The sequence below is a fragment of the Carassius carassius genome, chromosome 1, assembly GCF_963082965.1.
Source record: "Carassius carassius chromosome 1, fCarCar2.1, whole genome shotgun sequence".
Lineage (NCBI taxonomy): Eukaryota > Metazoa > Chordata > Actinopteri > Cypriniformes > Cyprinidae > Carassius > Carassius carassius.
The window spans coordinates 49,013,424-49,032,362 of NC_081755.1; the positions used below are offsets into that span (position 1 = coordinate 49,013,424).

General features: G+C 39.8%; 4 protein-coding genes across 9 annotated transcripts in view; 3 read left to right on the plus strand and 1 right to left on the minus strand.

Annotated features, from left to right (window-relative positions):
- Nucleotides 1–7,746, plus strand: part of LOC132158112 (gastrula zinc finger protein XlCGF57.1-like) — a 129,963-nt gene extending 122,217 nt beyond the window's left edge. For 5 of the 6 annotated variants that reach the window (XM_059567653.1, XM_059567577.1, XM_059567803.1 and 2 more), the window contains one exon: nucleotides 5,446–7,746. In XM_059567653.1, coding sequence (XP_059423636.1) covers nucleotides 5,446–6,989 — 1,544 coding nt within the window. In that variant the 3' untranslated portion in view covers nucleotides 6,990–7,746. The remainder of the gene's footprint in view (nucleotides 1–5,445) is intronic. The other variant, XM_059567503.1, reaches the window with a different exon arrangement.
- LOC132094302 (gastrula zinc finger protein XlCGF17.1-like) overlaps nucleotides 1–18,939 on the plus strand; it is a 216,357-nt gene that overhangs the window by 85,343 nt on the left and 112,075 nt on the right. The gene's annotated exons all lie outside the window — the stretch shown is intronic.
- The window catches only part of LOC132159925 (gastrula zinc finger protein XlCGF57.1-like), a 486,703-nt gene that overhangs the window by 34,487 nt on the left and 433,277 nt on the right, over nucleotides 1–18,939 (minus strand). The gene's annotated exons all lie outside the window — the stretch shown is intronic.
- Nucleotides 9,985–18,939, plus strand: part of LOC132158455 (gastrula zinc finger protein XlCGF57.1-like) — a 102,348-nt gene continuing 93,393 nt past the window's right edge. The window contains exon 1 of the mRNA XM_059567919.1: nucleotides 9,985–10,321. Coding sequence (XP_059423902.1) covers nucleotides 10,183–10,321 — 139 coding nt within the window. The 5' untranslated portion in view covers nucleotides 9,985–10,182. The remainder of the gene's footprint in view (nucleotides 10,322–18,939) is intronic.

The window sequence follows — 18,939 nt, forward strand, 5'->3', positions numbered from 1 at the left end:
CAAAAACAGAATAACCTGACTTTGGCTTTCTGAAATTATGCTACATAAAACATCTGCATGAAACAGAAACAGTAGGTAAGCTTAATGAGATGCAGTTTCACTCTCTGACAGCAGGCAGCACTTATGGTACAGTAATACAGTGATTCCTTGGTTACCGCCGCTATTTCATATAAAATTCATATAAATTTCAATGTTTGGATTTTCTTCCTATATTTTACGCATCGTGAATGGTGATCTTGTTCTGTCTGTTACTGTATTTTCTCCTCTTTGTGTCCGTCTTTCAGCATCTCTGGCCTATGTTAATGGCCATTTACATAATAGCATTTCCACACAAATGGCCATTGGGAAAATGATTGCAGTGCAGTTTGTGTGCAAGCACAGAACAAGATAGTCTAAAATATAAATAAAAAAAAGTCTGGTAGATCGGTGCATCTGTACTCCAGTGTATAAATTCAATATAGATAAATAATTGTTAAATCTACAAAGTTACTTGCCAGGACCGCTATTTTGACATAGTTCACTTATAATCTACACAAAATCGTTTTCAAAATTGCAATGAATCGCCATTGAGTGCATGCAGTGTCATTTGATTATGTTGGATTTATGAAAAGTCTATTTTCCTTTTGAAGAATTAGCTTGGACCTAAATTTTGTCTGTCATATTGGAGGCTCGTCTCGCAGCCTCTTGTCGATTAAAGCCGGCGGAAAGAGGGGCTTTGCTTCATGCCATACATCTCTGCAAAGTCTGTTTTATTAGATTAGATTCAACTTTATTGTCATTGCACATGTAAGGTACAAGGCAATGAAATGCAGACCAGAAGTGCAATATAAAAAGTATAAAAAATAAAAAGTATAGGATATACAGTGTCTACAATGTTACAAATGTACAATGAATATACAAATTAAGTTAAATATATCATATATTTTTAGTGACACTCATACAGGTTTGGAACAACTTGAGGGTGAGTAAACGATGATAGAATTTTCATTTTTGGGTGAACTATCCCTTTAAAGACATTGCTATTGCTACATTGCTATGCCATTGCTACACTTTCTATGCTTTGACTGCTCCACAGACTTCTTGTTGCAAATTTTGCTCACACACACACAAACCTGGACCTGGAGATGGACACACACACACACACACACACACACTCAAACTTACTGACACACTCAAACACAGGCTCACACACTCAAACATTCAAAAAGACTCACTCACACACAGACTCAGACACACACAGGCTCACACACACACCAAACTGGACCTGGAGGTGGACACACACAGACTCTGACACACACACACGCACGCACGCACGCACGCACACACACACAGACCTGGAGATTGAGGTGGACAAAAACCAACACACACCAACCTGAACCTGGAGATAATAATAATATAATGTCTAGCCTGGTGGCTGTGATATATATAAACCTACCAACATCTGTTGACATAATTTTGGAAATCACTGATCGCGAGAGGAAAAAAATGACGTTTTAGTCGCATAACATCGGTTAATGGAAACGCCGTCATTTCGCAATAGTTGTTTATCGATATTTAGAAGAAAAAAAACACAAAAGTTTTGCGTGAATCTGTAATGGAAACGTGACAGCGCTTAACATAGACTAACTTCTCAGAGTTATGTTGAGCAACACTGTTCATTACTAACCATTCAACTCCAGATTGATTCTGGAATCTTCGCTGGGGGAATAAGCATTAAGCACCGGTGATCCGTCCTCTAACTAACACATGCTCGTGTTTTGATTCAGATCGTTTTCGAACAGGAGGGGCTAGTCGTGCGTGCCTCCGTTGTCAGTTTGTGAGAGGGAGGAAGCATGCAGCGCGCAGCTCTACAATAAAATACAATTGTACCCATATTAAATAGTTTAAAAATCTGAATCAATCCGTGGCGGTCAGCGTTGATATTGGCCGCCACAAATTAATGAATGTCTGGGAAACCCTGCAGTGTAAGCTCCATCAATGTTTGTGTAAACATGATCCAAAGTTTTGTCTCCTCTAGTGTGGCAGGAAACATGTTGATGGAATGCTTTCATTGTGGATTTATGCTTTCATTGTGGAGCTTTATAGTTTCGTGTTTAAAGTTTGAACACCCTTTTGCAAATTTTGTGTTTCCTGCGCTAGTTCCTAACTGTGTACAATATTAATTTCATTTCTCTCTTTTTTTGTACCTTAGCCATAGAAATTCTCACAGCCATTCAGTATGGAATTTTACACATTTCTTTTTAGCTGCAGGAGTTGGCCCTTCACTTGCCTACTCATTTTCTTGCTCTTTGTCTGAATCTACAGTCACTCCTTCGGCTGAGGTACTGTCTTTAGACATTGACTACGTTTACATGCTGTTAAAATTCGGGTTATGGTCAGGTTAAGGTCACTATTTGGGTTTCTGAAACATTCGGGATAACCCGTTTACATGCGTGAGCACCAATCCCGATGTAAACGGGGACGCACGGTTAGCGTCTGGACGTACGGACAACAAGACGCAATATGCGTCATTTCCAATTCTTCTTCCTGTATCCAAAGACAACAACAACAGCAGCAGCAGCAGGCGGATAATGAATAGTTTGGGGCAGATAGCGATAGTCTTTGTTTGCGCTTTGGCGCTGGTACTGATCCACCAGCAGCACTTGACACTACTGTGCCTCTATACTGCACGCGGGGTTTTTTTATGCGCCGTCTCTACTCAAAAGACCAAGATTCCTTGCGAATAGAACATGCGCAGAACACACATTTTGATGGGGATATGCCGAAACGCGTTTACAAGACCAAATATTCGGGTTAGAAAAGGGGTACCCCAGGTATAATATCCCGGTTTTTAAAAACCGGGATATGAGCATATCCGGGTTTTTGCCGGTGTTTACATGGCCGTGCGTGACCGGGTTATTGCTAATATCCCGGTTTTGAACGGGTTATTGGCTGCATGTAAACGCAGTCATTGAGGCATTTTTGCTAAAATATGAGGTAATGGACCGCTTCATCGTGAGCAATAACTTGGTCTTGTAAACGCGTTTCGGCATATCCCCATCAAAATGTGTGTTCTGCGCATGTTCTATTCGCAAGGAATCTTGGTCTTTTGAGTAGAGACGGTGCATAAAAAAACCCCACGTGCAGTATAGAGGCACCGTAGTGTCAAGTGCTGCTGGTGGATCAGTACCAGCGCCAAAGCGCAAACAAAGACTATCGCTATCTGCCCCAAACTATTCATTATCCGCCTGCTGCTGCTGCTGTTGTTGTTGTCTTTGGATACAGGAAGAAGAATCGGAAATGACGCATATTGCGTCTTGTTGTCCGTACGTCCAGACGCTAACCGTGCGTCGCCGTTTACATCGGGATTGGTAACTCTCTCTGCTCACGCATGTAAACGGGTTATCCCGAATGTTTCAGAAACCCAAATAGTGACCTTAACCCGACCATAACCCGAATTTTAACAGCATGTAAACGTAGTCAGTGAGACAAGCGTTTTACTAGCTTTGATAACCTTGAGTGAGCGCTGGGTATACCTGAGAGGATGATAGAATGGAAGGGGAGGGGCTTTAACGTAATCGACTGTGCATTCATTTTAAATATAATTATATTAAAATTTTGCAGTCGCCCACTCCTCATCTGCATGTACTCCCCTTGAAATAGGAATCATTGCCACCTTTATTTTTAACATATTTAATTTATCGATGTCTAGTTCGTTTGTATTTGGTCAGTTTGGAGAAAGACTCACCAAACCTGACCAGCCAGGTTTGCAATTACGGGAACTTGTACAAATGTGGATTGGTGACATGAATGGAAATGGCTCCAGATCTGCGATGTAGTACTTTGTTTCCCAACAAGGTCCAACGCCCAACAGAAAATGTATTTGCTGAATGCATAAACTGTGTATTTTTCTGCATTCAATCAAGCCAATCTAAAGGAAATGCTGTGTATAGCATTTGAGGTAATTTGTGAATTACCATAGACTTTTAGTCTAAATAAAATAATTTGCAACTATTACTTTTATTGCACTTGTATACAAAACTTTGTATTATGGTTGTTATAGAAAGCGTGACATAACATGAACTACAGCCGGTGGCAGTAGACAACCCCGGTTGTGACGTGGGTCTCACTGCGACCGACATAGCCCTACCCTTCGCGATTTCAAATGATACCTTATTTCGTATCTGAACTATCAAAAATGCTGGTGTATTTTTAGTTCTTTTTGCAAAAATAAACATGACAAACCAAATCAGTGGGATCTTCCACCCTAGATGGTTAACAATAGTGACAGTTATAGGGCCCTATCATACACCCGGCGCAATGCGACGCAAGGCGCAGTGCAAGTGTGTTTGCTAGTTTCAGTCCGGCGCAGTTTGCATTGTCCCGTCTAGCGCCACGTTGTTTAATTAGCAAATGCATTTGCACCCATTTGTGCGCCCATGGGCGTGCAGGTCTTAAAAAGAGGTGTGTTCAGGTGTATTGCTGGCGCATTGCTATTTTAAGGACCTGAAAATAGACTGCGCTATAGACCAATTCAAACCTAGTCTAAAGTCAATGGAGCAATATTTTTTTGTTCTTTAAAGAGCGCGCGTTGGCAGAACAAAAGGATTACAGTGTAAAACAATATTATTGTGTAGGCTACATAAATATAAAAATTTAATGATGGATAGTCATTGCATGTATTAGAATTAGGCTACCTATTTGCATAATATATATATATTGTGCCAATAAACACACATATATATTAACTGACTCATCGCTTGGAGCTTTGGTGGATTCCGGCTTGTCCCGTAGATCTGCTTGTGTGCTTTAACTTCGCGCAGGAGCAGATTGGTTTCTTCGAGAATAGAAGCATTCAGCTTTTCCGCCAACAAATTCCACCATGTAAATAGCGATCCGCCATCTCACTCTTAAAGGAAATGGAAGAAGACACTCTGATTGGTGTATTGAACGTTACGCCCATTATTCATTAAGAGAATGGGGACAACCCATTCCAAAAATGTGCCCCAGTGCACGGATCGTTTTCCGTCGTTAAAATAGCAAAAGTGGATTTGGACAAGCTCTGAGTGCACCTGCGTCGTCCGCTTTACACTTTGCGTTTAGATCGTTAAAATAGGGCCCATAAGCTTTCAAGCAGTTTTAGATTTCGTTTGTTGTAAAATTAAGACACTTTTTTCCAACAAAATGCATGTCAATGCATTGTGTAATTGATCAAATATATTTAATACTTCTCCTTACAGAAACATGGGATTTTTGTCTATAATGTTTAAAAAATAATATTTTGAATATCAGTGTAACTCAAAAGTTTCAAGGAAGTATAAATTGTAAAATTGCATCAAAAGGAACTACATTTTATACATAAATCGTCTTTACTCTGTTACAACAGGGTTCACTTTCATGTACTTTTACGTGTCTCTTTTTTCCCCAAAGGTACTGAAAAATGAACTGTTTATGCTTTTATTTTAGAGTTTATTGAAGAAAGTGAGGAGAACGAAGAATTAAATGAAGTTCGGGAGAAGAATCATGTCAAAACTTCAGAAAAACATTTGAGTTGCTCTCAAACCAAACAGACAAATTTAAAGACAAGAGGAGCCAAGAAATCTTTCACCTGCACTCTGTGTGGAAAGAGTTTGACATGCAAATATAATCTTGATGTTCACTTGAGAGTTCATACTGGAGAGAAACCATTCACTTGTGATCAGTGCGGGAAGTGTTTCACACAATCGTTAAGCCTTAAGGTACATATGAAAATCCACACTGGAGAGAAAGATTACAAGTGTTCACAATGTGACGAGAGATTCAGTCGGTCAGGAGACCTGAAGAAACACATGTTAGTCCACACTGGAGAGAAACCACACACATGTGATCAGTGTGGGAAGAGTTTCACACAAAAAGGAAGCCTTACAGCACATATGAGAGTTCATACAGGAGAGAAACTTTTCTTATGTAATCAATGTGGAAGGAGTTTTTCACACTTAACTCACCTTAAGGATCACATGAACATCCACACTGGAGAGAAACCTTTCAAGTGTTCACACTGTGACAAAAGATTCAGTCGGTCAGGAAACCTGAAGAAACACAAGTTAATCCACACTGGAGAGAAACCGTACACATGTGGTCAGTGCGGGAAGAGTTTTACACAAAAAGGAAACCTTATGACACATATGAGAGTTCATACAGGAGAGAAACTGTTTATATGTAATCAATGTGGAAAGAGTTTTTCACTCTTAGCAAACCTTAAGGTACACATGAACATCCACACTGGAGAGAAACCTTTTAAGTGTTCACACTGTGACAAGAGATTCAGTCATTCAGGATACCTGAAAACACATGAGAGGATCCACACTGGAGAGAAACCGTACACATGTGATCAGTGCGGGAAGAGTTTTGCAGGAAAAGGAAGACTTATGGCACATATGAGAGTTCATACAGGAGAGAAACTGTACACATGTAATCTCTGTGGAAAGAGTCTGAAATGCAAATATAGTCTTGATTGTCACATGAGAGTTCATACTGGAGAGAAACCATACACATGTGATCAGTGCGGGAAGTGTTTCACACAATCAGTACATGTTAAAGAACACATGAGCATCCACACTGGAGAAAAACCATACAAGTGTTCACACTGTGACAAGAGATTCGATAGGTCAGGAGACCTGAAAAAACATGAGAGGATCCACATTGGAGTGAAACCATACAAGTGTTCACACTGTGACAAGAGATTCAGTCGGTCAACACATCTGAAAACACATGAGATGGTCCACACTGGAGAGAAACCTTATAAGTGTTCACACTGCAACCACAGATTCAGTCATTCATCAAATCTGAAAATACATGAGAGGATCCACACTGGAGAGAAACCATATTACTGCACTGAATGTGGGAAGTGTTTCAGTCGTCCATCTTCTCTACACAGTCATACAAAAAACAACCACACAAAAAACACAGTAAGTAGGTCATCTTCAGATCCAGCACTTTCAGATCTGATGCTGCCTTTTCATCAAACTTGAAACAGTAATCCATTAAGCAGTATCATCTGGATTAATCTGTTTCTAACCAGTCGTTACGAGTGATATGACAAAGAAACATCTAAAGTTATCACAGTGAATCAAGTTATCACAGTGAATAAAGTTAATCTTCAAAACCAGCAGATTGAACTCTGAGATTCAGTTAAACTCAAAGATGGAGTTCCTCCCCAAAGAACAATGTCAAAATATTTTATTATTGCGTATCATTTTGCTGCATGATATTAATGATATCAATGTTGTTTCTAATGAGTTTCATGTTATGTTCAATTATCTTATAATGCACGTGTGTCACTTGTAGTTTGCTTACTCTTTCATGAATTAAAGGAGATTTTCACAAATTGTTCTTGATCAGGAAGCTGAAGAAGAGACTATAACACTTTAAGAGAGACTGAGATTATTATTTTTTTTAATTGTTCTTTGTTATTTTTAAAAAATGACTGACTTATTCTGCTTAATATGTATTTTGGAAACACAAATGCAAGAAAAAACTGTCATGTAGCCTTGTGATTGCTCCTTCTTTGCTTCTCTTCTAAGTAGGAATGGAAACCTAAACCCGGTATTAAAGGAGTCCTGGGACTAAATTACAAAAGACTGTAGTAATTATAATCTCTAATGCTAACTGTTCTACTTTTGATGCTGGTTATATTAAAAAAACACAATTTATTATTGTCACATAAACATTATCAAGCTAATTGTTTATTGCCAAATGTTTCTACACGAGATAATATTGAGATATTCATCACTGATGTGTTTATTGTTATTTTGCAATCTAGAAGTGAAATCGCTCTTGTAATTTAGGTCTGCTTAATCTAATTTTATTTTCAAGTTTGACGAGAGATGTTTACATGTCTTTAACTTGGAGTCCTAGTGAAGTCTGAAGTCTTTATCGCTTGAGTCCTAGTCAAGTCTGAAGTCTTTATGGCTGGAGTCCTAGTCAAGTCTGAAGTCTTTAACCTAGAGTCTGAGTCAAGTCTGAAGTCTTTATCGGTGGAGTCCTAGTCAAGTCTGAAGTCTTTATCGCTGGAGTCCTAGTCAAGTCTGAAGTCTTTATCGCTTGAGTCCTAGTCAAGTCTGAAGTCTTTATGGCTGGAGTCCTAGTCAAGTCTGAAGTCTTTAACCTAGAGTCTGAGTCAAGTCTGAAGTCTTTATCGGTGGAGTCCTAGTCAAGTCTGAAGTCTTTATCGCTGGAGTCCTAGTGAAGTCTGAAGTCTTTAACCTAGAGTCTGAGTCAAGTCTGAAGTCTTTATCGGTGGAGTCCTAGTCAAGTCTGAAGTCTTTATCGCTGGAGTCCTAGTGAAGTCTGAAGTCTTTAACCTAGAGTCTGAGTCAAGTCTGAAGTCTTTATCGCTGGAGTCCTAGTCAAGTCTGAAGTCTTTATCGCTGGAGTCCTAGTCAAGTCTGAAGTCTTTATCGCTGGAGTCCTAGTCAAGTCTGAAGTCTTTAACCTAGAGTCTGAGTCAAGTCTGAAGTCTTTTACCTAGAGTCTGAGTCAAGTCTGAAGTCTATATCGGTGGAGTCCTTGTCAAGTCGGAAGTCTATAACCTAGAGTCTGAGTAAAGTCTGAAGTCTTTATCGCTATATATATATATATATATATATATATATATCTAGACTAGAGTGTTTCCTAGGAGAGATATATATATATATATATATATATATATATATATATATATATATATATGAAATGATGTTATGTTATGACTTAGACATTTTTACATATTAACAATTATTATTTATTTTAATATTTTTATTATTTTAAATTTTATTTTAATAGTAATTAGCGGCCCACCTGCAATACCATCGCGGCCCACAGGTTGAAAACCACTGCACTAAGCTGTAAAGTAAACAGGAAGAGTATGTCCGAGCTCAGCTGGTTTTGCGAAACAGAACGCAAATATCTTTACGAGAGAACGCCAACATTTTGCGATGCAAACTATGTTGTCAGTCATGGTATACACACTGCATTAAGTAGTTTAATCCATTTGTATTCTAGTTTTTTTACAATTCCCTAACAATAAAGTAGGTAATATCAGTGACTTCCACTAAAAGCTTCATTTGAAATCATGAGATAAATGAGAACATTTCTGATAATTGAAGAAAGACTGTGGCCTTTCTTCATAGATCTTCAGGAAATGGAAGGAAGGAAGTCAAGTGATGCCATCATTGTGAATTTTATTTCAAAATAAAATATTTTGGTTAAACGGTAACCAGTGGTATGTTGTAACATCATTAAAGTGATACTTCAATATGGGGAAGTCTTGGCCTAGTGATTAGAAAGTTTGACTCCTAACCCTAGTGTTGTGGGTTTGAGTCTCGGGCTGGCAATACCACGACTTAGGTGCCCTTGAGCATAAATGACTGCCCACTGCTCCGGGTGTGTCACTATACTTGGCTGTATGTCACTTCACTTTCGTTAAAGTACTTTTTTGGGCATATCTTCGTTTAAATTTTTGTGTTTCTTTTACTTTATAATATTTATTTGGCTTTTTTATGTCATTTACATCATATATTTGATAGCTATGAATACATCACAAAAAAAATCCAAATTAAGCACTTTCCCTACCTGGCTGTGGACCAGCAGTTTTGTGGGTGATTGGAATTCTTCTTGAATTCAAAACAATATCAGAATATCCTTGTAAACAGTCGGTTATGTGTTTACAAGGATATTCTGATATTGTTTTGAATTAGACAATATAAACAGCTAAATCTGTTTAAATTTTGAGGGTTTTATTTTTCATTTTTAATCCATATTTACATGCTGCAACGTTGTGTGATTTTCAGTGAAATATTTCACTAATAATTAGCTCGTTTTTTCCCTCTAATTCTCACTCAGGAAGACCAAGATAACATGCGTGAGACTAAACACACGCACCGAGTAATACATTTCCTCCTCTCGTCGCTTCTCTCTCCAGTCCAGCGTTTGGCGCTAAACACAGACTCTGTTTGCCAAACACCTTTAAACCACTGAGGAAGAAGATTAGTTTCACCGCGCTCTCTGTTGTTTTGTAGGGAAGTTAATCGGTTAGAATGGTTTCTGTAAGTAAAAAAATATTTTTTTTTGAATCAGGTCAATAAATACCTTTAATATTTTCATCCTCACAGTCGTGACTAAGTTTTAAAGCAAGCAGGAATATCTGGAGGAGTATCATCTGAACTGAGATCTGCTGCTGTAAAGATGATGTTTGTTAAAGTGGAGAGTGAAGAGAACACGAGTGAAACAGAAACCTGGAGAATAAAACACGAGAAAACAGAAACCTGGAGAATAAAACACGAGGAAACAGAAACCTGGAGAATTAAACACGAGGAACAAGGAGGTTTGTGTTTATTCTTCATCTAGACTAGAGTGTTTCCTAGGACTGCTCGATTATGGCAAAAATCGTAATCACGATTATTTTGGTCAATATTGTAATCATGCTTATTTTAACATGAGTGCCATATGCCCAAAACTTTACATTAGTCATTTATTTGAAGATAGTGATTAAAAAATATATCAGGGCCCGCAAAATTAGATAATGATATTTATATATATATATATATATATATATATATATATATATATATATATATATATATAATCAGATAGGAGTTTAAATATTAATCAGAAATATTTTTAACACGCACATCAAGGGAATTAGAAAGATTGAACTTTATTTCACTATCTATGGTATCTGCAGAATTATAAAAAATAATTAAAGCAATGTATGACGCATTTTAAGAGTTAGTAAATTTAACAGTATTGAACCATAAAATTACATGATTGACAGTTAAGATATAGGTTTTCACACACACACAAAAAACATTTATGGAACAGCATTTCAGCCTTTAGACCATTTTCATTGAAAAGGATGAATCCAGCATATAACCCATACAGAAGTCACATAGATTGAAATATATTAATAATAAATTGATTTATATATATTTAAATATCTTAAATTAAAATATATTTTGAAATATTTAAATATATTTATACCCTTTACATGTAAATACATCTAGATATCAGACTATGTAAATGTATTATTTGCAAAATATGACCATATATTAATTTGCAATATATGTCTATATATTAATTTGCAATATTTGTTAACACATTACATTTCTGTATATATGTACATATATTAAATTTCTATAAATTTAAATATATTTTATAACATTCAAACATTTTATTAAATACATTTAAATGTGTTTTATAGAAAATATTAGTGTTTACTCAAACTTTATGTATAATTAAATCTCCACACATGTAAATGTTTTCATTTTAATGTATCAATAGATTATAATTTGCCCCTTCAATATGAATAGAATGAAAACTAAATTTGGACTCCGAAAAACGTAAAAAATCTCCAGACAATGTAACATAAAACCATTGACAATATAAATTGACTTATTAATATAGAGTGAAAGTGAAAGTGTGAAAGTGACGTGACATTCAGCCAAGTATGGTGACCCATACTCAGAATTTGTGCTCTGCATTTAACCCATCCGAAATGCACACACACAGAGCAGTGAACACACACACACACACTGTGAGCACACACCCGGAGCAGTGGGCAGCCATTTATGCTGCGGCGCCCGGGGAGCAGTTGGGGGTTCGATGCCTTGCTCAAGGGCACCTAAGTCATGGTATTGAAGGTGGAGAGAGAACTGTACATGCACTCCCCCCACCCACAATTCCTGCCAGCCCGGGACTCGAACTCACAACCTTTCGATTGGGAGTCCAACTCTCTAACCATTAGGCCACGACTTCCCTAACCACGACTTCCCTTCCCGAGAGTAGTGGTCGACCGATATATCGGCCGATATTTGGCATTTTTCAAAATCGGCACTGGCCTATATGTTTTTCTGCTTGGCTGATGTGTTCGAGGCGGGACTTTTATTTTGATGGCGCATTTAACTTTTATTCCAGTGCTCACATTCACCCTCTTGTTTTGCTGTCGTCGTTAACAGTTTTGTCTACTACGGATAGAAGTCTGTATAATAATCAGATAGAACAGTTAAACAAAGGAATAAATTGATACAAAATGTATTATAACAATTGCTTTTATATTATTAGTAATTAAGGATGCATCGATCCGATACTCTGTATTGGCTCTGTTATTGGCACTTTCTGCAGATCGGTGTTACGTGCCACATGCACGAACATCGAGAGCGACACCCGTTAAAAGGATGACGCCCGGAGTTCAATCTCCTACTCCCATAAACATAACGGCACACAGCCAAGATATCAAGGGAAAAGAAAATGTATTTGTTTACAACTGGGTCCTTGCAGTTTAAAAAAAAAAAGTATATGACTGAGAGGTTTTACACTCGGCCAAAACAACAAACAAAAAGGGAATTTCTAACCAAGTTTTAAACCCTCTTACCTGGAATTAAATATTAAATAAAATACAAGGTTCTTACCTCCCTTACTGACCAGTAAACAGGAGAAAATAATGTTAAAGAAAAAGGGCCTCTTGTCTCTCTCAGAGTTTTTACAAGGGTAAGAGGAGTAAGCTAAAAACAATGACCGGCCTATACCGCTACAACAATTTAAGCTCCTCTGTGGAAAAGTTCACGTGGGCTGGGGCACAGCACAGCTCTCACTGGTAAACTGACAACACAAATCTCACTCTAGATTTACAACTTGTTCTGGCAGGAGTCGTACACACACGCTCTACCATGGAAGCAGGAGGGTGAACTCGACGAAGAGACGGTTCACTCTGCTTTTATACACACGCTGACACGCTGAGTGGCTTCAGCCGCACCCACTTAGCAGCTGCACCAGTTGCACTCAAATGAGCGGGGAGAGAGAGAAGAACACCACAAGAAACATGCATAAACTCACATGTGATACAACAATCATTAAACAACATTTACGTTCTGACACGTAACACTCCTCCCCTCCCCAAAAGATTAATGGCTACAGCACATTGATCTCTTAGCCTATTCAATATGTTCAGCACCGTGCACTCTGGATAACGCATCGGCGATCAGGTTCTCACTACCGCGTTTATGAACGATCTCCAAATTAAATTCCTGTATTGCGAGGGACCAACGCATTAAGCGCTGGTTAGCATTGTACATGCGGTTGAGAAAAACTAACGGGTTATGGTCCGTATAAACTTTAATAGGGAACGTTGAGCCACCCAGACTGACACAGATTAAACTTTTTCGAGAAATAACACACTGGTCTTTTGATGTTTATATCAGACGTCTGCAAAAGGACAGCTCCTGCGCCCACCATACTCGCGTCAACCTCAAGTTGAAAAGGGCGATTAAAGTCAGGGGCGGTCAGGACTGGAGCATTGCATAACAGATCTTTCGTTCCCAAAAAAGCAAGTTCACAAGTAGATGTCCAGTTAAAACTTTGTGACGGTCGGAGAAGGTCTGTTAGGGGTGCAACAAGAGTGGCAAAATTGCGACAAAACCCCCGGTAATACCCAGCCATTCCGATGAACCGGCGTAATTCACGTTTGTTTGTGGGTGCAGGAAATTCAGCTATCGCTACAACTGGCATCTATAGGGCAGACTTGACCTTGACCTACGCGTTTCCCCAGATAGGTGACATAGGCTTTGGCAAACTCGCATTTTGTCAGGTTCACGGTTAGTGATGCACCAGCTAGTCGAGAGAATACTTCACCTAAAGTTTCAACATGTTCTTCCCATGTGGAAGAATACACAACAATATCATCAAGATACGCAGTGCAGTTCTGTACATCACGTAATACTAACTGCATCAAGCGTTGGAACGTTGACGGGGCGTTCCGCATTCCGAACGCCATCACAGAATATTGACAGAAATAGTCAGGTGTCACAAACCCTGAAATTTCAGCAGCGCGTGGAGTAAGAGGTACCTGCCAGTAACCTTTTAAAAGGTCTAGCTTCGAAACGAACTTTGCAGGTCCGACTCTATCGATGCAATCATCGATTCTTGGTAACGGAAAACAGTCAGGTTTTGTAATGGAGTTAACTTTTCGAAAGTCAGTACAGAATCGAAATGATGAATCGGCTTTAGGCACCAACAGGCAGGGAGAACTCCACGCGCTCTGACTAGGTTCTGCTAAACCGTTACGTAACATGCACTCGACCTCAGTTTTCATGATACCACGTTTAAGAGGGTTCACCCTGTACGGGTGTTGTTTAACCGGAGCTGCATCTCCAACGTCGATGTCATGGAACAACACATTAGTGCGAGATGGAACATAAGAGAAAATCAATTTTATAATACTTTCTCTCTGACAATCTGACAAGTGACCCAGACAGGTTTGTAAATTGTTGAGCACATTAGAGTTTTGCAAGCTTTCTCCCAGCGCTGGAATAATTCCTACAACCTCATCTTCATTGTTCAAGAGAACAGGAGCCACCAACGACACGCTCCTAACGGGCTCTTCAGGCTGATCTCTCGCAAAATAAGGCTTTAGCATATTAATGTGACACATTCAAGTTTCCCTCCTACGGTTTGGGGGTTCTCAGTACATAATTCGTTTCATTCACCTTTTTCTCGATAATGTAAGGACCAGTAAAACGTGACTGTAATGACGATCCAGGAACTGGCAATAATGCCAACACAGACTCTCCAGGAGCAAATGAACGAACAACGCTCTTGCGATCGTAGTTTTTTTTCATAACGGTTTGAGAATCTGTTAGATTTGACCTGGCAAGCTCACAAGCTCGGTTCAAATGCTTACGGAGCGTGTCTACATATTCAGTCACTGGTACCAGCGCAACCTCTCTCTCCAGCAACTGCTCACTCAGAAGCTTAAGGGGACCACAAACTGAATGTCCGAACACTAACTGCGCTGGGCTGAAACCTAGGGAGTCTTGCACAGTTTCTCATACGGCAAAAAGCAATAAGGGTAAACTGTCAGCCCAGTCTTTTACCGCATCTACTTAGTGGATACGCAACATGGTTTTGAGCGTTTGATGGAACCGCTCTAACGCTCCCTGGGACTCCGGATGAAATGCGCTGGACATTTGATGTGACACTGCAATTTTAGAAAGGAGCTGCTTAAACAACTTTGATGTGAAGTTAGTTCCACGATCTGTTTGGATTACGCGTGGCAAACCAAAAAGAGAGCAAAACTTAATTAGTTCCTTTACAATTGTTTTAGCTTTTATGTTACGGAGGGGAACCACCTCCGGAAACCAAATGGCTGCACACATTAACGTGAGAATATACTGGTGACCACCTTTAGACTTTGGCAGGGGGCCAACACAATCCAGTATTAGTCGTTCGAACGGCTCCCACACCACGGGGATTGGGTGTTAGGGCGCAGGGCGCACGACCTGATTAGGCTTCCCCGCAACCTGACACGCATTACAGGAACGGCAATACTTTGCGACACACGCTTTAACTCCGGGCCAATAAAAATATTTCGTAACACGTTTACAAGTTTTATTGACTCCAAAGTGGCCTGCCATAAGGTGATCATGAGCCAGTTCAAGCACTACAGGGCGATAGCACGTAGGTACTACGATTTGGTAAGCATGGTCTAAATCAGCCTTGTCCCCAGATACTGGAACCCACTTGCGCATTAAGACATCTCTATCCCAATAATATCCTATCCTTACATGATCAAGTTCATCTCTACATTTTACTGTGGATTGAATGCAGCGCGACAAAGAAGAGTCTGTCTTTTGAGCGGGACTAAGTTGCGTCCGTCCAATAACAGTTTGCCCTCGACTACACACATCAGAGCTGGTCTCCAACACATTATCACTCACTGACAGGGACAACTCCGTAGGTTTCGAGCTTAGTAGAAACGAGTCAGATAGGTCAACGGTGTCTGCAAATTTTCGTGATTGCGAACACGTCACCGCACAGGCTGGAAATAGATGAGGAGAGACAGCCAGCGAGGGTGAATCTCTTGAGGGGCACTCGGACACTAACGGGAAAGGAAAAACATTTCCTCCTGCCAGATCATTTCCCAGGATGAAATTTACACCTTCAACTGGTAGCTTAGCACACACACCCACATTTACTAAACCGGTGACCAGCTCAGACTTCAGGAACAGAGAATGCACAGGGACTTTAATGCACCCCAGTTCAATTCCACAAACTAATATATCCGTCCCCGTATACGTATTCTCGGACAATGGCAGTACATTCTCGCGAATAAATGAGTGGGCGACGCCCGTGTCTCGCAAGATGGAAACTGGTAGTGACGTAGTGTTTGGAGAAAAAGAAACTGACCCGCTCATCAGAAATGGTTTAAACAATTCCGTTTCAGGTGGAAACGCATCAGCTACTCCTTTGTTCTGCGGTTCAAGAACTAAATGAGCAACGCTTTTCGTCTTAGCAGCTACACTCTTCTGTTTCCATGCCTTACAGTCTGCAATTAAATGACTGGGATCAAGACAGAAGAAACATACACGTTTAGATTCGTCCTTAAACGTACTTCTCCCTGGTGTGCTCGCACGGGAATCAGACACTAGGGAACGCGCCCCCGCGACATTTCTCTCCATAGGCCTATATGTCCTAGCGTTCTGACTCGGGCGGGGCGTGAAAAAAACAGTACGGTGTGTTAACACGTACTCATCAGCAAATACTGCAGCCTCGGACAAAGTAGAAACCTTCTGTTCATTCAGGTGTAATACTAAACTTTCAGGGAGACAGCCCTTGAAATCTTCCAGTAATATTAATTCCTGGAGGCCCTCAAACGTTGTAACTTCAGACGCAGCACACCACTTTTGTAACATTGCTTTTTTATCATGAGCAAACTCCACAAAGGTCTGTCTGGCCGTTTTAGTATGATTTCTGAACTTCTGCCTGTATGCTTCGGGCACGAGCTCATATGCTCTAAGAACAGCAGTTTTTACTTTATCATAGTCTTCAATGGCCAAAGCAGAGCAAACCTCTTGTGCTTTGCCCACGAAGCTGCTTTGCAACATCACTGCCCACATATCCCTAGGCCAGCTCAGCTTCCCAGCTACCCTCTCAAAAGCTGTAAAATAGGCATCTACTTCCGACTCTCTAAATTGAGGAACAAGCTTCATGTAACGGGTTGGATCAAATTGACCTATCCCGTGCGGTTCACCAACAGGAGGCTGTGCCCGTTCGGCCTGCTTATTCAAACGGATTAACTCAAGTTCACGTATACATAGCAGACGCGATTCGTTTTCTTCACGCCTAATTTGTAATTCTAATTCTTTTAACCTCATTGCGACTGCAGGATCAAACTCACGTGCAGGAGGTTCAACGGACTTCCCGCCTACGATACCAAGAGATATCTCGGACAAGATTACATTCTTGATATCAGCCTTTAATGCCGAAGACGAAATGGATATTTTAAAACTCTCTGCAATTTGCAGCAATTCCTTCTTATTAAAGTCATCCAACTGCTCTACAGACGGAGACTTAATAAAGGCTTCGACCTCACCTTCCATATTTCCTCCCACAACAAAAAAAGTTTGATATCCGACCAGTTAAGAAAAAAAACAATAGAGTTTTACTCACCAACTCTGGCGTTTTCCCCTGGTTTCACGATCAAAGAATTATGATTTTTAATAGACGAGCCCCCATTATGTTACGTGCCACATGCACGAACATTGAGAGCGACACCCGTTAAAAGAATGACGCCCGGAGTTCAATCTCCTGCTCCCATAAACACAACGGCACACAGCCAAGATATCAAGGGAAAAGAAAATTTATTTGTTTACAACTGGGTCCTTGCAGTTTAAAAAAAAAAAAGTATATGACTGAGAGGTTTTACACTCGGCCAAAACAACAAACAAAAAGGGAATTTCTAACCAAGTTTTAAACCCTCTTACCTGGAATTAAATATTAAATAAAATAGAAGGTTCTTACTTCCCTTACTGACCAGTAAACGGGAGAAAATAATGTTAAAGAAAAAGGGCCTCTTGTCTCTCTCAGAGTTTTTACAAAGGTAAGAGGAGTAAGCTAAAAACAATTACCGGCCTATACCGCTACAACAATTTAAGCTCCTCTGTGGAAAAGTTCACGTGGGCTGGGGCACAGCACAGCCCTCACTGGTAAACTGACAACACAAATCTCACTCTAGATTTACAACTTGTTCTAGCAGGAGTCGTACACACACGCTCTACCATAGAAGCAGGAGGGTGAACTCGACGAAGAGACGGTTCACTCTGCTTTTATACACACGCTGATATGCTGAGTGGCTTCAGCCGCACCCACTTAGCAGCTGCACCTGTTGCACTCAAATGAGCGGGGAGAGAGAGAAGAACACCACAAGAAACATGCATACACTCACATGTGATACAACAATCATTAAACAACATTTACGTTCTGACACATAACAATCGGGTATCGGTCAGACGAGACCGATCCAAATCCGATATTGTGCTTATACTATTGTGTTATTGTTGAGCCCCAAGAAAGGCACAAAAACCTTATAAAGCACCAAAACATTTTCGTGGACATTTTTCAAGTGTTCTTGAATAATAAATAATATATTGCCGGGAAGAGCCAAGAACGCAGTTAGTTACACATTCTGATTAGCATGCAACTTAGTTTGAGTTCACATGTGCTTGTGGGTCTTTTTGAATGTATATAAGTTGTAATGTTATATTTATGTTGTATAATTATCTGAACATATAATGCATTTCTCTGTGTTGAATAAGCTGGCAGCACTTCAGTTTAGCAGTGTCCATTCAGCTCTTCAGCTTCATTACACGCAGCTTGATAAGCAATGCACAACATTAAAGGGTTAGTTCACCCGATAATCAAAATTATGTCATTAATAACTCACCCTCATGTCGTTCCAAACCCGTAAGACCTCTGTTAATCTTCGAAACACAGTTTAAGGTATTTTAGATTTAGTCCGAGAGCTCTCAGTCCCTCCATTGAAGCTGTGTGAACGGTATACTGTCCATGTCCAGAAAGGTAAGAAAAACATCATCAAAGTAGTCCATGTGACATTAGAGGGTCAGTTAGAATTTTTTGAAGCATCGAAAATACATTTTGATCCAAAAATAG